At 54.6% G+C, this 17,165-nt stretch overlaps 4 protein-coding genes across 9 annotated transcripts; 3 read left to right on the top strand and 1 right to left on the bottom strand.

Moving 5' to 3' along the window:
• Positions 1–557: 557 nt before the first annotated feature.
• On the bottom strand, positions 558–4,507 carry LOC126316961 (uncharacterized). Of its 2 annotated transcripts, XR_007556352.1 has the most exons (3): positions 4,161–4,507; positions 2,061–3,910; positions 573–1,971 (listed from the first exon to the last, which is right to left on the bottom strand). XR_007556352.1 is itself a non-coding variant. In XM_049992994.1 (2 exons), the coding sequence occupies exons 1-2, from the start codon at positions 4,350–4,352 to the stop codon at positions 2,447–2,449; spliced, it is 1,656 nt and encodes a 551-aa protein (XP_049848951.1). In that variant the 5' UTR covers positions 4,353–4,507; the 3' UTR covers positions 558–2,446. The 2 variants fall into 2 exon arrangements, 1 of the variants encoding a protein (XP_049848951.1); XM_049992994.1 differs by having other exon boundaries at positions 558–3,910.
• A 46-nt stretch (positions 4,508–4,553) lies between these two features.
• Positions 4,554–7,057, top strand: LOC126316968 (uncharacterized). The gene is made up of 4 exons (XM_049993001.1): positions 4,554–5,233; positions 5,315–5,351; positions 5,418–5,493; positions 5,586–7,057. Exons 1-4 carry the CDS (start codon positions 5,158–5,160, stop codon positions 6,819–6,821), a joined length of 1,425 nt encoding a protein of 474 aa, XP_049848958.1. The 5' UTR covers positions 4,554–5,157; the 3' UTR covers positions 6,822–7,057.
• Positions 7,058–7,065: 8 nt separating this feature from the next.
• LOC126316967 (serine/threonine-protein phosphatase 4 regulatory subunit 3-B-like) lies at positions 7,066–11,291 on the top strand. 5 transcript variants are annotated; one of them, XR_007556355.1, is made up of 5 exons: positions 7,066–7,812; positions 7,940–8,054; positions 8,112–8,205; positions 8,272–10,692; positions 10,818–11,291. XR_007556355.1 is itself a non-coding variant. In XM_049993000.1 (4 exons), exons 1-4 carry the CDS (start codon positions 7,264–7,266, stop codon positions 10,430–10,432), a joined length of 2,919 nt encoding a protein of 972 aa, XP_049848957.1. In that variant the 5' UTR covers positions 7,066–7,263; the 3' UTR covers positions 10,433–11,291. The 5 variants fall into 5 exon arrangements, 2 of the variants coding, with proteins under 2 accessions (XP_049848957.1, XP_049848956.1); XR_007556354.1 differs by having other exon boundaries at positions 7,240–7,812; positions 10,815–11,291; XM_049993000.1 differs by having other exon boundaries at positions 8,272–11,291.
• A 1,180-nt stretch (positions 11,292–12,471) lies between these two features.
• On the top strand, positions 12,472–16,864 carry LOC126316966 (uncharacterized). Its single transcript, XM_049992998.1, has 2 exons — positions 12,472–13,360; positions 13,491–16,864. Exons 1-2 carry the CDS (start codon positions 13,031–13,033, stop codon positions 16,842–16,844), a joined length of 3,684 nt encoding a protein of 1,227 aa, XP_049848955.1. The 5' UTR covers positions 12,472–13,030; the 3' UTR covers positions 16,845–16,864.
• The last annotated feature ends 301 nt before the right edge of the window (positions 16,865–17,165 follow it).

The raw sequence follows: 17,165 nt of genomic DNA, 5'->3' as shown, positions 1-17,165 counted from the left end.
ACCACCCACCTCACCGCGCCCCCGCGAAGGGCGCCAAGTCTCCCCACGACGGCATCGACAAGGCCGCCAAAACCATCTCGCGACTAAACGCAGCCATGTCGCCCCACGAGAAATTCAGCCTCGTCAAAAACTCGTGGGAACTCGCTCTGACCTCTCAGTTCGACCCCACCGACACCGACAGCCTGTGGGACACGATCAAACTCGCCCTGATCCGAGCCTCCTATCGCTACCTCCTTTCGGACATAGACATGATGAACGCGTGCTTGAGGCCGTTTCTCGAAGTCCACGACAGCTACATTCTGATCGTAACCACGGGAATCGCCAAAACGCTCAAAGAAATCGCCTCTTATGAAGAAAAAGAGCCTACCGACGACTCCCACGACGCCGCCCCTGCTCCCCGGGCGCCGAACGACCACCCTTGATTGAAACCTCTGGAAACCTCTGGCAACTTCGTCCCCTTTCTCGAAAAGGCCCGAAATCGTAAATCTGTACCCAAAAGATAGCGTACGGCCTCTTGGCCCTTTTTCTCCCTATCGCCGCCGACTTCGGTCGCTCTCCTCGCGGCCCCCCGTCACCCGGCGCGAATGCACTCGCGCCCCCCGCTCGATTGGACGCAAGAGTCCCCCCGACCTCTGCGCCGCCACCAAAAACGAGTTCGACGCACGTTTATTATTTTTTGCTAAAATGGTCCCCGCACGCAAAGCGCGTCGCGATCCGAACTCGGACGGTGGAAGGCGCAGCAGAGCTCTGAAAGCGGCCGACAAGCGCGCTTCACGGGCGCCCCCCGCGCGGCTCTTCGCTCTGACCAGGTCTTCATCAGCGCGCACGCCGAGGCCAGTCTTCCGTGTCTCCGAACTGTGCACGCAACTCCCAGATGCGTCCCCTTTCTTCCTGTCAAATTTTCACCACTCTGAAAAACCAGCGAACTCTGTCGCCGTCTATCCGCGAAAGCGCACTGTGCGCCACCGACAAGACGCTCATCGGTCTCTCGGCATTGCATAGAGGGGTCCGAGTGGTTTCTTTTAGGCACCTTGTCCGCATTTCACGTGTAAATCGCGCGCACGATAAGCGAGCGTTTTAGCTCGTCTCTGCGGTTTGCGAGGCCATCTGTTTTACGATTTCTTTGGACCCTGCCCCAATGGCCAACCTTCCCCTCCCTCTGTTGAGTCCCGCAAGCAGAACGCATGCCTTGCAAAACACGTTGCTTGACATGTATCCACATCTCGCGCACTGTCCTTGAACTTGCCTCCTCCCAACATGAGGGGCGCCCTCGTCATCGAGACCCTCCGCCTCGTTCAGGTCGTCTCCAGTGCGGATGATGTCTAGTATGGAGCGCGCGTGGGCCTTTTCCAGATTTTTCAAAAACTCGCGTACAAAACCCCTGTACGCGCTCGACGCGTACGAACACTCAGTCGAAAAATAATCTAGTTTTTTGAAATGCGCGTACATGACAATTTCCTTTTGGTAGACATACTTGAAAGGCTTGCAGCGCGGAAGGCTCCCCTCGGAACCTGTCGTCGCGGTCGTACAGCGCGCGAGTCTTGCCGCGTCCCCGCGCAGCAAGTTCATAACGAGCGTCTCGGCTATATCATCGGCGTTGTGTCCAGTGGCGATTTTGTCGGCGCGAATGTATTGCGCGCCTCTGTCGAGCGCCTGGCGACGAAAGACACCGCAGAAGGTGCAGTTGTTCTTGGTGCCGATCTCGGCGACGATTTTGTCCATTGTCCAGCCATACAGCTGTTCGTAGCTCAGCACTTCGAGCGGGATTTGATATTGCTGCTGGTTTCGTTTGACCGTCTGAAAAAAGGGTTAAGAAGCAAATTCGAGCGGTACAAAAAAAAAAAATACCTCCCTTAAGAGAATCGTCTCGATAGCCAGTGATTCCTTCGTCGATGGATAGCATCACCAAGTTCAGTTGATACTGGTGTCTTTGGTTTAGCAGGTTTAGGATGTGAATGAGGACGGTGGAATCTGGACAGGAAGAGGCGTAAGTGCGATGTTCCCCTCTCGATAAGGAGTGGGGTCGTCAAGTCAGGGGTTTGCGGAAGAGGTTTGTGTACCTTTCCCTCCGGAGGCGGCGATGGCTATTTTCTCTCCGGGAGAAAACAGTTTCTCTTCGACGATGAGCTGGTGAACTTCCAGTTCTAGCTGTTCGAAGAAACAGGCCTTGCACGCCAAGGCGCCGCTCTTTGGGCGCTTGATGACAGCGCCGCGATGGAGGCAGTAAGAGCAGATGAGTGGCATGCGGGTTGCCGAAGGGTCGAGCCTTATGGAAAAATTCGCAAGGACACGCATTCGTGTGTGGCGCAGTTTTTTATTTTTAGTTTTTTTGGCCGCGAGTGTTGAAGGGGGTGGAGACGACCGGAGGGCGTGAAGCGCGCTGGAGGAGGGGGGGGCGCGACATTGGAGGCGTTAGACAAAATGCGCTGAGAGCGTGGAGCGGGCGTTAGAAGACTAGTGCCCAGTAGGGTGTAGTGAGTTCGTCTGGAATTTCTTTGGTCCACTCGATGAGGGAGCTGTCGGAATTGATGGACTGAAGAGCTGGATCTTTTTCCAGGCTTTTGATTTCTCTTTGAACTTGTTCGTCGTTGGGCAGCAACTTGGCGATAGAGAAGAGTTTGGTGATGGTTAGGAGCTCGCACTCGTTGGAAGAGGGACAGATGTTGAGGGCGCTGTGAAGGACGGTCCAGGCGTCCTTTACCAGTCGGTCTTGTTCTGGGCCTGGTTGGAGAGAGTTCGCGCGGGACAGGAGGTTCCAGACTCTGGTGACGAAGAGTTGATAGATGCCGAGGGTGCGTCCGGCGGAGTTGATGTCCAGGTCGTACAGGAGGGGAGTGATTTCGTCGAGGATTTTGGCGCAGAGGTCATATTGGTGGTCGTGCTGTTTGTGGATAGACAAGAGGAGCTTTAGCTGAAGTTGTTCTTCTGAAGTGAAGAGGTTGGAGCTGCTACGAGAAATGGTGCTGAGAAGGTATTCGGTGAGTTGGGAGAAGAGGTATCCGTTTTTCTTGGAAGAGAGGTTTTTTCGCCAGCGGTTGATGAGCTTGTGCAGGGTACGGGGTTCTTTGACGGCCATGTGTTGGTCGCAGAACTCGAAGAGTTTCTTGAGTTCGAGAGAGGCGTCGTCTTTTTTGTTCAGTTCGAGGAGGCATTTTGCGTGAACGATGAAGGAGTCGACGATTTGGTGGCACAGAGCTACATCGCTGGGTTTTACTTTGGACAGAAGCGTTTGAATGGTGCCGTGCATGACGGAAACGGCTTTTTCGAAGTTTTGTAGGAACATGAGTGCCTGGGCTAGGAAGGTGATGAACACGAGTATTTTGTGTTCGCCATCCAGGTTGTTGTTGTTGTTGCTTTTGGTCGACAAGAGAATGTTCAGGCCCATTTTTCCGATTTCCAGCACCTTGTCCGAGGTGAGGTGCTTGCAGTTGGTTCGGCACGTGCGCAGGACGAGAGCGATGATATGCGCGAGGGTTTCGCGAGAGAGGTCGTCATCGGACGAAGCTGCGTTGGAGGACGAAATCTCCTGCGCCACGATTATGTAGCACAGCACGCTGAAGTCGCTGTCGACTACGACCTTGTCGAATCTGCTGCGAAAATAGGCGAGGACGAAATGCAAGAAGGCCACCGTGTAGCGCTTCTCCCTCGGGGGACACTCCTCCGCCAGGGCAAGTGCGGACGAAACGATCCTGGATCCCTGATCCATCAGAGCCAGCTGGTGCTCCGGGAGGATCGAGTCGATAGTTGGGACCATCAAGAAGACGCTCCGAGCCTTTTCAAACCAGGCCGAGTCAAGATTGATGTTGTCGCGCTTCAACAGCAAAAGGAGTCGAGACAAGACGGTCACTTCTCCGAAGTCCAGTTCGTCGTTCGCGGTGATTTTGATTCGCCTGCTGCTTTTCTCTGCGTCCTAAAGTGCATGTTAGCGACGCGCTCCTCGAGGAGAACTGAGGGTTTTCAAGAATTCTCCAAAAGACGAGAAGTGCCAAGAAATCTAGTGGGGTTTCGCTCTCGTCTGGCGCTCCGGTCGCTGCGCCGACACTTGGCGAAGGGGGGGGAGGAAAAAAGGAGAGCAGAGTCGCCAAAAGTTGCGCGCGGTCTCTCTCTATCTCTGTCTTTCTTTGAGACGGCATTTAGACGTCCTATTTTTTTTTTCGTACCTTTTCGCTGTTTTTACTGGACGCCGCACCAAAGATGTCGCCTGAGTACTTTTTTACCAGCCACACCGAGCTCGTTAGGGCCGCCAAGCCGACGCACGCCAGTACGCCCGCGACCGACGGCGTGACTTTTAGCCACAGTTCGCTCGCGCTCGGTGCCGCATCTGCGCGTGGGTGCTGCTTATATCTAGCCATTTTTTTTTTTTTGCGTTAGTCTCGGACGTGTTTCGCGTGGCGCGGCCTGTCCCTCAGAGCGAGCGGGATAAGGAAGGGCCGGATACGAGTTCGACTGGGCAGAGCGAGCAGTGCCCCGGGAATAGCTTCAATCGGATACGAAAACTAATTTATTTGACGCAGTTTTTATGAGGAAAACACAATAAATTTTTACGTGTTCCCACTTTTTCTGCAATGCACGGCCGGGGTTGTCCCGCGCTCGTTTGACGCCGAGGCGCGCAGAGTTGGCTGGTGGCCGCGCGTGCTTCGCGTGCGAGGACCTTGCTCCACGAGGGGGCCGCACCGCTTTTCTTTTTTTTTTTTTGAGGGAGCGCGCCCGGGGCTGGGTTTGCGAGTGGCAGGCGGGGGCGCGGCGGCGAAGAGGGGGTCGCCTCGGTCGCCGGAGCTCGCGTGCGACGGGCGAAAAGGGGTTGCCGTCAAGAGAGCTGAGCGCACCCTCCGGAGAAAAAATCATCAAGTGAGCCAGATTTGCGTTTTATCTTGGGTTCTCCGCGGCGGAGCCCGTATTGAATTACGGGAGCCGGCAGACGCGTAGAGTGTGGTTCTCAGTCCGGCTGGTCGGATGGATCGACTTTGAAGTGCGATTTCGAGAAGGGAGTGGATATGGCACGAGATAGCTCATGAATTTAAGAAACGGGAATCCCCCGAAGATTCGCGGAACGGGGGTGGTTCAGTTTTGTTTGGGAACGAATCTGAGTGTATTCTACCAGTGACAGTGATTGAGACACAAGCTCGCATCGAGGAGTTAACGTGGTTTTTCGGAGCAATGAATTCGGCAACGTATCGTTTCAAGAGCGCGATTTGCGGGAGCGGCTCGTTCGACGAGAGCCAGTTGATGGAAGGTGCGAGGGGTGTTGAGAGGGAGAGGGGCCGAGGCGTGAGGTTGGAGCGAGGCTGGCAGGGAGTCCTAACAGTTGTTGCAGCGTGCGATATATTGAATCAGACCGAAGTGCCGGACGCGTACGTAGCGGGGAGAGGGAGGAGGGGGGGTGCATGAGAAAAGCGTACTGATTCGCGAAGCCGTAGATACGAGCAACTGATAGACTATGCGAGGCATCAGTTGAAGAGCGGAACACACCGTACAAAAAAATTGACGTTGATGGTATGTGTGAGGCGGGGGTGTGTGTACGGGGTAGAGGAGAGGGCGTGGCGAGTCGACTCGCGCTTGACTTACACTGGTGCCTATATCGATAGGGTTTGAGCTTCATGGCGGAGCACTGCTCTAGGCAGTTTTTGGAGGCACTGGCGAATCCGGTGCTGATGAGCGCGATGAAGCATTTGGCAGTTAATCATTATTCAAAAAAACACAAGACGTTTACGAGCGAGGTGGGTCTATTGGCAGCTCAGGCCATCGAGGAGTGGTCTAGGAGGTGCCCGGGCGATCCTGGAAGCCCGTCCGCTTTCTCGAAGACGCACGAGCGGCTGTTGAAGAAGGACGTGGTCATTCCGCCGAAGAAGCTCTCCAGGGGTGAGAGCAGAGCTCGCACCAGCAGAGAAGAGGACGTGAATTTCCCCAAGGACGTGTCAGAGAGTTTGAAGAGCGCGTCGGACACGATAGAGCTGGTTCGATCCGTAATGATGCAGGAAAGAAGGGAGTCCGAACCTGCTTTTCAGGAGCTGTTGAAGGGACTGATGGAGGAGTTGAGGACCGCTAAGAAGAGACTGGCGAGCCAAACTGAAGAACACGTGAAGAATGAGATAGCATTATTCTTCTTGTTGGAGAGCATCGATTCGATAGACACCATGATGGAACAATGCAAAAAAGCGTCGACGAGCGAATCTCCTGAATCAGCAAAAAATGAGCAAGAAAGCAAGCCCATCTACATAAAAGCTAATAGAAATTCCGGCCGCCACTCACTAGATTTCGGACAGCAGGACTATTATATGGCGGAACAAGATCTGTACGAAAGCCAGCAGCTGAATCAGGAATTCGACGAATATCCCTCTTTCTACGACGACAACACGTTAGTTTTGAACAACGTACCTTCACCTCTGAGTCCCGCCGCCATTCTTCCGTCTTCTGTGCACGCTCAAATTGAATCTACGTCTCCGTCCGTTTTGTACAGAGCATATAACTCTCCGAGCAACAATTCAATCTCTTCGCCCCCGATAATTCAAAAACAGAACTTACTTCCACCAAACCTACATTTGCAGCAAAACTTCATTGACTTTCTACCTTCCCGCCCTTTCTCCGAGCTGCCACCTCGTCAGTCCCCCTGGAATCCGTTCACTCAGCTGGAAAATGGGCCTTGTACCACCCAGTCGTCGCTGCTCGACGCCCCCCTCGTCCCCTCCATCTCCCAGCCCTCCGCCCAGCTCGCGAGGAATCCCTCCCTCCCCCCGTCAAAATCCGACGGTCCCATGCGCTATCTGTTGAACCGCCCGGCTCTCGATTGGCCTCGCGAATGCACGCGCGACAAATTCAGCTAAAAAAAAAAAGCGGGCCGTGCAGCCCCCTTCCCCCCCCTCTCTAACAATTGAAACCACCCTCTTGCGAGCGAAGGGACCGTACGAGCTCAGCGACCCCACAAAAGCCCCCTGCAACCGAGCGTGGCACGTAAAAAAAAAAAGAGGGATGCACCACTCGCTTTTGCTGTACATACCCCTCTATACAGGACAGCTATGTGTGCCTCGTGCGACCCTGTTTTCCTACAATTTTTTTTTATCGCAAAGTATTCCATTTTCAAAGTTTCTCGTGTGCGATTCTGCCGATCTCCTGCCTCTCCTCAACGCCTGCATCGACGAACAGCCTTTCGCATCGCCTCTGGCACGAAAACGCACCCTTTAGGTAGAGCAATTCCGAAGCTACCTGCTTCTTCTTCTTTTTTTTTTTTTGTGAGGCCATTATTCGGTTCTTGTCGCTCTTGTGCCAATGGGCAGTCTGTCCGAGAGGGGCCCCTTGGAACTAGACCTCGAGCCATGTCTCGCGCTGCACAAACCGAGTCAGAGTGTCCGGGCTAACCTGGTGTCGCAGGAGGCGGCAAAACTCAATTGGCACCCGTCTCTCGCAGGTTCGGTTGAAAGGCCCGCGGTCGCCAGTGACTCAACGCCTCCTCAACCCGGTCACGTTTTCGATTCGGCTTCATGCGAGCCTGCAGAGACGCCGAACCTCCAAACCAGCGCTCTGCACGACACTGCCAGCCGACACGAAGAGCGGGCCGAACCTCATTCGAGCGACGAGAGCTCGGCGCCTAACATTCAATTCGACAAGCGTTCTTCTGACCATTCTGTGGCACCTGGGCTGACGCGAGCCGATACAAATATCCCTCCTCGACGCGTCAAGTCATTGGTCGGTCCCTACGGCCCCACGCTTTGCACCTCTGCGCCAAGAAGACTGGCGAAAATATACAAACTGAACTTGGAAACAGGCTGGGAAGACCGTGGAGTCGGATATGTAGACATTCAAGAAAGAAACTCTCCCGTACGTTTTTTTTTGTGCACAAAAGAGCGTGCGGTTTACCGCAACTCACGCTGCTCTAGAGCCAGAGCACTATGTGCGGTGTCTGACTCTCTCTGCTCTGTTCGTCGTCTGAAACTTCCCCCATAAGTCCACGGCGACACTTGCCCAGCGCCACTTTTTCGTGGTGTTCTCGACGACCGACGAATTCGACGTCGTCTTCGAGTCGAGAATACCGAATAAAGAAGTCTGCGAGTATCAAAAGTGTACGCACAAGATAACAGACGGCGCATCCCTCACTACGAAACTAACGCTCTTGACAGCGACCCTGATTGTTTGGAATGCTTCCGGTAATCGTCACGAGGAGTACGACTCGGCGCTGAGCTTTCAGAGCGCCTCGGATTGTCTGGAAGTCTGGTACGTCTCGACCCCTTCTTTGACGCTTTTTTTTTTCGCGTGTTCTAACACAAAGGGCTATTCAAGGAACGAGCTGCTGAGGCTGTACGAGTTCGATGAGGTAATAGACCAACACTACCACTGCCTGGGCGGGACGAAGGAGGTTGTGCGCCCATCCGACGAGAATGAGGGGGACGCTGCCGGACAGAACCCTGTTGGAGAGGAGGAGAGCTCTGTAGAGAGCCACGACGAACAGGTGGACTCACAAAACGTGAAGCTTCCTCAGGCGACCCTGAAGAACGTCGACGAGATTCTGAGCCTGCTGAAGGACGCGACAAACACGAAGTACAAGAGGAGTCTGGGATTCATCATCGCGAGTCGCGGTTATTTGCCGGAGCTGTGCGACTTGTTTAGGATGGCGGAGGATGTGATGGACACAGATGTGCTGCACAAGCTTTTCGAGGTGTTCAAGCACTTGATATTGTTGTCAAGCCCGGAGCTTTTGTCCCAGATGTTTTGCGAGGAGCACGTGTTTCAAGTGGTTGGCGCGCTAGAGTATGACCCGAAGCATTTGAAGAAGGTAAGGCACAGAAAATATCTGAAGCGGTATATGCTGAAGAATCAGACCGTGAGGTTGTCCAAGGCCCTAGAGGAGAAGATATATAGAGCTTTTCGAATTCAGTACACAAATTACATATTGATGAATTATTTAGATGAAGACACGTTCGCCTTGCTGACGTGGCTGATATGCGTGACGTGCAACCAGATCGTGCAGCACATTTTGGAGGAGAAGGTGTTGGACCAGGTGTTTGACAGGCTGTTCAGGGTTGATCAGGCGGACGAGTTGAAGGGCCTGTTGCAGTTTTTGTACCGACTGTGCCATTTAATGAAGTCGCTGGACACGAAGCAAAACTCGCTCATCAGCGAGGCGTTCGACAATGGTGGGATACTCACTCATTTGCACAACGCGCTGAGGCACGAGAACTTCGAGGTGAGGCTGATCGCGACAGACCTGATTTTGGCGACCACCAGGCTCAACGTTGACACGGCCTGTCAATGGTGGCTCGCGAATCGAGGGGACCGCATTCTGTTCGAGCAGCTAATTAGGATTCTACACGAGGACAGAGACGAGGCGATATGTCAGATCGTCCTAACCATATTTAAGTGTTTTTTGAATTCGAATTTGGTAGACGCAGACGCGACGCTCCACTACGAACTGACCAACCTGTTCTTCAGCGACTCACTAAACGCTATATTAAGGCCGATGACGGAATATTCCTGTGATGTCACCGGGCTTGAGCAAGACTCAAAGAAGCGAAAATGTACCAATTATCCCGCGCACGATCAACTGCTCTTTTGCCACCTCCTGGACTTCATGAGCTTCCTTCTGATTTACCAGCCCCTGAAAACCAAGGCCTATCTGTACAACCACGCCTTGCTGAGTCATTGCATCCAGTTCTTGAAGTGCTCTGACAAAACCCTCATCTTGGCCAGTTTGCGCTTCTTTCGTCAGGTCATTGAGCTAAAAGACCGGTCTCTCAATAACCAAATTCTTGCGAACCACTGGCTGTTTCCCGTCGTCGAGCTCTTCTTATACCACCGAGACAAGTGCAACTTGATTAACTCGGCCGCGCTCGAGTTGTTCAACTGGATCATCAACGAGAAAATGAACTACTTCGTCTTCGACGTCATGTCTCGCTACGAAGATCGCCTCCGCGATGTCGAGCACACGACCGTATTCGAGACGATGCGATCCATCTGCCGTGGGAGAACGCTCTATGGCCTCGACAAACAAGCCGAGAGCTCGTTATACGCTAACCATTTCTTGGTATTGCCCAAATCTCCAAATTTTAGCAATTCTCAATTCTATAAAGCGGACAAATTCTATAACGAAATGGAACAAAGCGACTACTTTGAAAGCGACGACGACGGCTTCTACGTCTGCGGCCAATCCCCCGAAACCGCCAAGCAACAAGATTCGTCCGCGCTCAACCAGACTGCTCCGATGTCCACTGAAGTGCCGAAAGAAAACAATTCTCTCCAAGACACGACGTTCCCCACTTCAAAGCACAGCCTGCAGGACCCCGACTCTTCCACCGAATACGGTCCGAACCTCGAAGAACAACTCTCCCCACTAAACTCTAGGCGATGGCACGGCCCTCACATCACTCGTTCTTCCGACTCTGAGTCTCCCAGCACTCCTATTCCAAAAAAATACAAAAGTCAAAGCGCAGACACCCCTCTGTAGAGGAGAAAGCCCGAGGTCTCGTATATTCAAGGCAACTTTTCGGCACGTGTACCCAACTCGCTCTCTCAATAACTAGGCAGCACGTCGCAAAAATGGTACACATCTTCTGACGGATCGTAGACGCCCACTTCTGCGTGACATTCCCTGCATCTCACCAACTGGTACCTCTGGGATTCTCCACTGACCTCGTCGGTCACGCTTCGCACCTCCTCAGTGACCACCGCGTTCTCTGTGGTAAACATGGCTCGGTACTGGTGAACGTACGTCTCATGTCTATGTCAATGACGTTGAAAAAAACACGTCAGTGGCAGATCAGCCGAGGCATCATGCGTTTATTAACCCGTCACCGTACTTTTGACAAATACGACTCAACGTCACAAAGCAGCCAGGGCACATCAACACGGCATCGGTCGTCTTCTTTTCTACGTTCGTCCGAAAAAAGCTGTCAAAAAAATTTTTTTTGGAAGTGAACAAGAGGTTCGGGTTTGAAACCACATGCGCCATTTGAGGAGCAACCATGTATGTTTATCAGTCCGTGAAAACCATGCGTACTAAATCCGTGCTTTTCAAGCATTTGGTCTTTTAATATCTCATCTTCTGCCGCATCTACAAACCATTCGTCGTCATATTCGTTCATAAACAGCGCCTCGTCGCTCTCCTCTGAAGGGTCCAGCTCATCTTCCGTGCTAGAGCCTGTCTGCGAGCGACCAACCATCTCGACTGTCGGTGTCGGTGTCTCCGAAATGTTTTTTTTTTTCACCTCACCACTTTATAATCCTGGCTATAAATGCCCCCGACGTCCCTGTAGTTTTTGGATTGAGTCTCGCCGTCCCCGAAATAAACCCCTCGTCCGCCTGAATTTCCATTTCCCTCGGCCAATCGATCGGCGATAGTTGCGCACTCCTTTCCTTTAAACCAAAAAACACGTTAAAATCTCTTTCGCCTGCGTTTCTTTTTCGTGTAAATCCGTACATTTTGCAAAAGCCATTCGACTACGCCTTCGTTTTGTTCTGGGGAATAGCTGCACGTTGAATAAACCAAGACCCCTCCGGGCCTGAGCAATCGGAATCCGTTGTAAATCAACCTTTTCTGTAACAACACTGTAGCTTGTACAAGCTCTTCACTGCTGCCCCAAACATTTTTTTTGTATTGCAGCACATGTCTCAACGACGCGTCTAGAGTACACTGCGCGTCTACGAGGACTCTGTCGTACAGCTTTTGTGAAGCTTGTGACCAGCTCCAATCCGAAATATGATACAACTTCTCTAATCGACCGAGGTGCTTTTTTTTTTTCCTCTTCTTGGCCGCATCTGGAGTAGAGCCCAGTCCCAATTTTTGCAGCACGGAATGATCGACGTCTTCTGGAAACCGCACTTTCGGGAACAAGTTCGGCGTTTTCGCCTCCTCTGCTTGGCTCAAATCCGGCGCCAAGACGTTGAACGTGCACGCATCGTCTAAAAACAGCCTCACGTGCTTCAGGTCGTACTTTCTTATTATGGACTCGCACGTAGCTAGACGTTTGGAAGAGATGTCTACACCGGTGACGGTCGATCTGTATTTCGTCGGGTCGTTCTGGATCTGTCCGTCCTGCATCGTCAGCGTGTCGACGATCATCGCCAGCTTTGTTCCAGGGGCGCAACAAAAATCGAGCACTTGTTGCCCCGCTCTTACGTCCAGCGCAACGACGGCCGCCGCCGAGCTCGCGTCCATTCCGTAAATTTGAGCCTGTTTGTATGGCGTCGTGTTGCAGACGCTGTATTTGGCTTCGAACTTCAAAAACCGGTGTCCCAGCGACGCGAACCAATTGATGGGTTCGATTGTCACGTCCTCGGGGGTGGCGGTGGGCGGACGGGCTTTTTCTTCGGCCGCGCGGATGTCGCGTTTCAACTGGTCGACCAGCGCGTCCAGACAGCCGTTCATCATCTTTTTTTCGTTGATGCTGGCGTGTGCGTAAAGGCGGTGAGTAAGACGCGAGAGGCGGCACGTCGGACGTGTGGCGCTCGTGAAGGCAGTTTTTTGTACCGGGCAAAACGAAACAGTTTTTTGGCGTCGTGCTTGTCCGCGGGAGCACGGCCGGCAGAGACAGGGCCTTCAGGGGGCCGCGGTGAGGGGCGTTTTTCCGCGTGGCCGAGCGGTGCGGAGTCCGCCGCCTCGCCGCCGGCGGTTGCTGGGGTGTGGTCGCGAGTGCCGGTCATTTTGGCGGCGAGGACGAGAAAGAATTGGAAGCCGCTGCGCGACGCAGGTGTACATAATTGCGAAAAAAATCGGCCTCTCGGCGGAGCCGGCGCGGTTGGAGGCCGCTTCGGCGGGTGGGCGGGGCGCGGCCCGCGCCGTTTCTCGGAGCGCGTTTGAAGCGCGTGCCGGCGTTTGGTTCCCCGGACCGCCGCCGCGGGGCTCGGACGGCTTCGAGCCCTCTGATCGGGCGCACGGGGCGGTCTTCATCCGTTGGTCGTTTGAAAAAAATGGCAAATTCTACTTTTGTACATGCCGGGTGGCTAAAATCATTTTTTTTTGACAGTTGTGCAAGATGCCACGAACCGCGCGCTGCGTACATTCTTTCATTTTCAATGTTACGCTCTGCCCGCGATCTATGACCGAATGTGTTATGCGCGCGGCTCGAAAATGGATCCCTCTCTCGAAATACGGCACGTGAATGCCGTCAACGTCATCAAGCTGGGCGAGCGACACGGCAAGACGATTGAGGAGCTCAAGCGGGTGATGGGCTCCAAGTACGGCCCCGATCTTCACGAGGCGCTGCTGCGCAATGATTCTCTAGAATTCATCGAATCCGAACAGAAGTTCGTGTTTAAGTCGAAGGTGATGCTCGCGAGCCGAGAGGACCTCGAGAGGAGGCTCGCGGAGGGTCCCGTGGTCATCAACGGCGAGGACGTCAAGGCGTCGTACGACGCGTTGGTCGACGACATCGAGGTACAGAGCGGGGGGTGCGGCGCGCGTCGCGGATTTGCCGTTTTCGTGTACGGAAAAGTTCGGGCGAGGGGCGCGCGGCGTGTGTGTTGTACCGCGGAAGGTGGCGCTGACGGGTGTCGGGTGATTGTAGGAGATGAGGTTGGCCCAGAAGATCGTGGTGATTTCGTCCAACAGGCCGAGCAAGGACGCGCTGAGGGGCGGCAGGGCGAGGGGCAGGGGCGAGGGTTGCGAGGTTGGGTCAGAGGGCAGGAGCGTTTTGTACAAGAATCCGTTTGAGGACATCGACCCGGGTTCGTTCGCGAGGGACGAGGAGATAGTTCAGTGGTACCACACGGTGAAGCCCGCGCCGGCCTATAGCGACGTGGAGGCGGTGCTGAGGAGCGCGAACATCGGCTCGATGAAGCTGGACTGCGACGCGCCTCCGGAGACGCAGCCGCCGTTCAAGAAGAAGAAGATGAGCACGCGGTGCAACGGGAGTCGCCGCATCAAGAGTCGCGGGCTGATGGACGTGGCGGCGGAGGTGCGCGCGTTTATGGACAGCGGGATAGACATTTCGAAGGCGGTGATAGAGGAGAAGGTGTCGGAGGAGCAGGTGGACAAGGAGGAGGCGGAGAGGTTGAAGAAGCGCTACTTGTACTACGACAAGGAGGCGAACCCGAAGGAGTACGAGATGGTGAGGCAGGCGGTGTTTTGGATATGCAGGTTGTTTTACGACAACTTGACGATGTTGGTGCTGGCGTTGTTTTTGGAGCAGAAGATATACAAGGAGCCGGATTTGGTGAGCCTGTTGTCCCTTAGTCGCGAGCAAGTTAATAAAGCGCTGGTAAGGCTGGAGTGGCATCAGCTGTTGAATCGGAGCTCGACCGAGCTGCGAGGGAGCGGTAGCGAGGATGGGAAGGGTTTGAAGAAGTCGTCGATATGGCTGATTGACTTGAATCGTTTTTTTGATTTTATTAATTACCGTTTGGTGATGTACAAAAAGTCGTTGAGGGACCACATTACGAAGTTGAAGATGCAGGTGCTGCGATGCGGTCGGTGCGACGTGATCTACGAGCAGCTGGAGATAGGGATGTTGGAGCAGATGTCGGACTTCACGTATCATTGCAACAACTGTCGTTCGGCGCTGGAGCACGTGGACAACCAGGAGGTGATTCGGTCGAAGGAGGATTTGATGAGGAGGTGCGAGGAGTTGTTTCGGCCGCTGAACGTGCTGTTGGCGCACTTGGGGAGGAGGGAGGTGGGGCCGGAGCCGGACGCGTCGCAGGCGTCGTCGTTCTCGCAGATGAAGAGGAAGTCGAGGGCGCAGCAGGGCGGCGGGGCCGGGAGGGCGGGTGAGGGGGTGCAGGAGGTCGGGGAGGGTGCGCACCACGGCGGCGCGCACTTCGCGATGGGTCGACACGCGCGGTTCAGGATGTCGGCGGGCGGTCGTCTGGGACAGGCGTTGGACCGCGTGAAGTCGTCGGCGGCGAGGTCGGAGCAGAGGGCGCAGTCGGCGGCGTCGACGAGCGCGTCGGAGGAGAGGCGGGCGCAGCAGCAGGAGAAGAGGAGGGCGATGTTGGAGCAGGCCAAGAGCGTGGAGTTCAACGCGACGCCGGTCTCGTTTGGCAGACACGGTCGCGTGTTGATTCCGATTATCGAGGAGGTGGAGTTGTGGGAGCGCGAGCACGCGTGCCAGCTGGCGAAGTACATACTGGACAACATCGCGGAGTTCGAGAAGATGAAGGACAACTGCTACGTGTACAGGCTGACGAGGCACTCTCTTTTCGTGGGCTTCAAGAGAGGAATTCGCCCGGTGGAGGTGGCGAGAATTTTGAGCACGCTCTCGAGCGAGCCGATTCCGGCGTACTTGTTTTGCCTGATCATGAACCGGGAGGCTTACACGTCGCTGTACCAGGCGCACATCAAGCTGAAGAGCGGGAAGTATTTGGTGGAGACGAAGTCGCTGGCGGCGATGAAGAAGCTGCAGAGTCTGCAGCGCGTCGCGGAGCTGGTGCCGAATCCCGGGTGTTACGCGGAGGAGGCGAGTCCCGGCGGCACGAAGAGCTACTGGTTCGAGATTGGGGAGAAGCCGCTGTCGTTGGAGACGATCAGGAAGGAGGCGTTTCAACACGGCGTGCCGATTATAGACGAGTACAACTTTTTCGAAAATTCCGGCGCGGACGAGGGAAACGAAATGCGGGTTTCCCTGAAGAGCGCGGTTTCGATTCGCGACTACCAGTTGATTTCCTGCTCGAAGCTGTTCTGGGACTCGTACAAGGTGCACTCCGGCGTGCTGGTGCTGCCGTGCGGGGCGGGGAAGACGCTGATTGGCGTGGTCTGCTTCGCGATCCTGCAGAAGCCCTGCATCGTTTTTTGCCAGAGCTCGCTGGCGGTGACTCAGTGGAAGGAGATGATGAGCAAGTGGACGACGATCGAGTCCAGTTTCCGCGGCCACGCGATTTCGCGGTTCACGGCGTCCAACCGCCAGGAGTGGAGCTCCGAGGCGCCCGTGATCATCACGACCTACGCGATGTTCAGCAACACGTTCAACCGGCAGGAGAAGGTGCGGAGGATCATGGACAGAATTTTCAAGCGCGAGTGGGGTTTGATGATTTTGGACGAAGTGCACCAGGCCCCGGCGACCGTTTTTCGAGAGGTCACCAACGGGTTCAAATGCCACGTCAAGCTGGGTCTGACGGCCACTTTGGTTCGAGAGGACGAGAAGCTGCAGGACCTGGTCTACCTGGTCGGCCCGAAGCTCTACGAGCTGGATATTTTCACTTTGAAGCTTCGCGGCCACCTCGCGCCGGTCAAGTGCTTCGAGATTCGGTGTCCGTTCACCGACTACTTCCGGAGCATCTACGAGCACTCTTGCGACCAGACCCACTCGAAGGAGCAGCGAAAGCTGCTGTTCGTGACCAACATCAACAAGACTCGCGTCTGCATGACGCTGATCAGGCAGCACTTGACCGAGAAGCGGAAGATCATGATTTTTTGTGACGACCTGTTCGGCCTTGAATGGTACCACGAACTGCTTCGAAAGGACAAGATCGACGGCGCCACGCCGGAGTTCCAGCGAGAGACCATTCTGAAGCGGTTCAGGTCGACCGACGGCGGCGACTGCGTGCTGTTCTCGAAGGTGGGCGACATGAGCATTGACCTCCCGGAGGCCGAGGTGATTATTCAGATCGCCGTCATCGTCGGGTCCAGAATGCAGGAGGGCCAGCGCATTGGGAGAGTCCAGCGTCCCCAGCCCCAAAAGAAGTGCGCCTACTTTTATTCGCTCGTGACCAAGAGCACGGAAGAGGAGCGATACGCCGAAAACAGGAGAAAGTACCTGATCGACCACGGGTACTCTGTTCGCGTGGAAGACGACATCACTCCCTATTTGACCGAGGACACCGAGAAGTTCTATCTGTGCCAGGAGCGACTGATCGATGCGGTTCGCGTCGAGTTGAACAAGAGAGAGAGCATGTCCAAGACAAAAAAAAAAGTGCTTACTTGAAAAAAAAAAAAAAAAAAAAAGTTTTATTTTTTTTTTGGTTTCATGACGGGGTCCTTCTGCTGGCGATCACGGGCGGGCTCGCCTCGAGGACTCTCGTGCCTTTGTCGGAGACAATTAGGATGGAGAACCTGCAGACGGTTTTGAGTTCGTCCGAGCTAGTTCTGGCGTAGTCAAAGGCACCCCTGAAGTCGGTGTATCCGTCCTTGTAGAACTTCCGCTTGCCGTCCTGGTGGAACGCGAAGACCTTGGCGTAGGCCTTCGGAACGAAGCGGGCGGGTGAACTTGTCTCTGACCTGCAGCACGCCCAGGTGCTCCGCGAGG

Source organism: Schistocerca gregaria, unplaced genomic scaffold, assembly GCF_023897955.1.
Source record: "Schistocerca gregaria isolate iqSchGreg1 unplaced genomic scaffold, iqSchGreg1.2 ptg000615l, whole genome shotgun sequence".
NCBI classification, from domain to species: Eukaryota; Metazoa; Arthropoda; class Insecta; order Orthoptera; family Acrididae; genus Schistocerca; species Schistocerca gregaria.
Note: the sequence above shows the minus strand (reverse complement) of the source record. Positions and strands in the feature narration are given on the sequence as shown.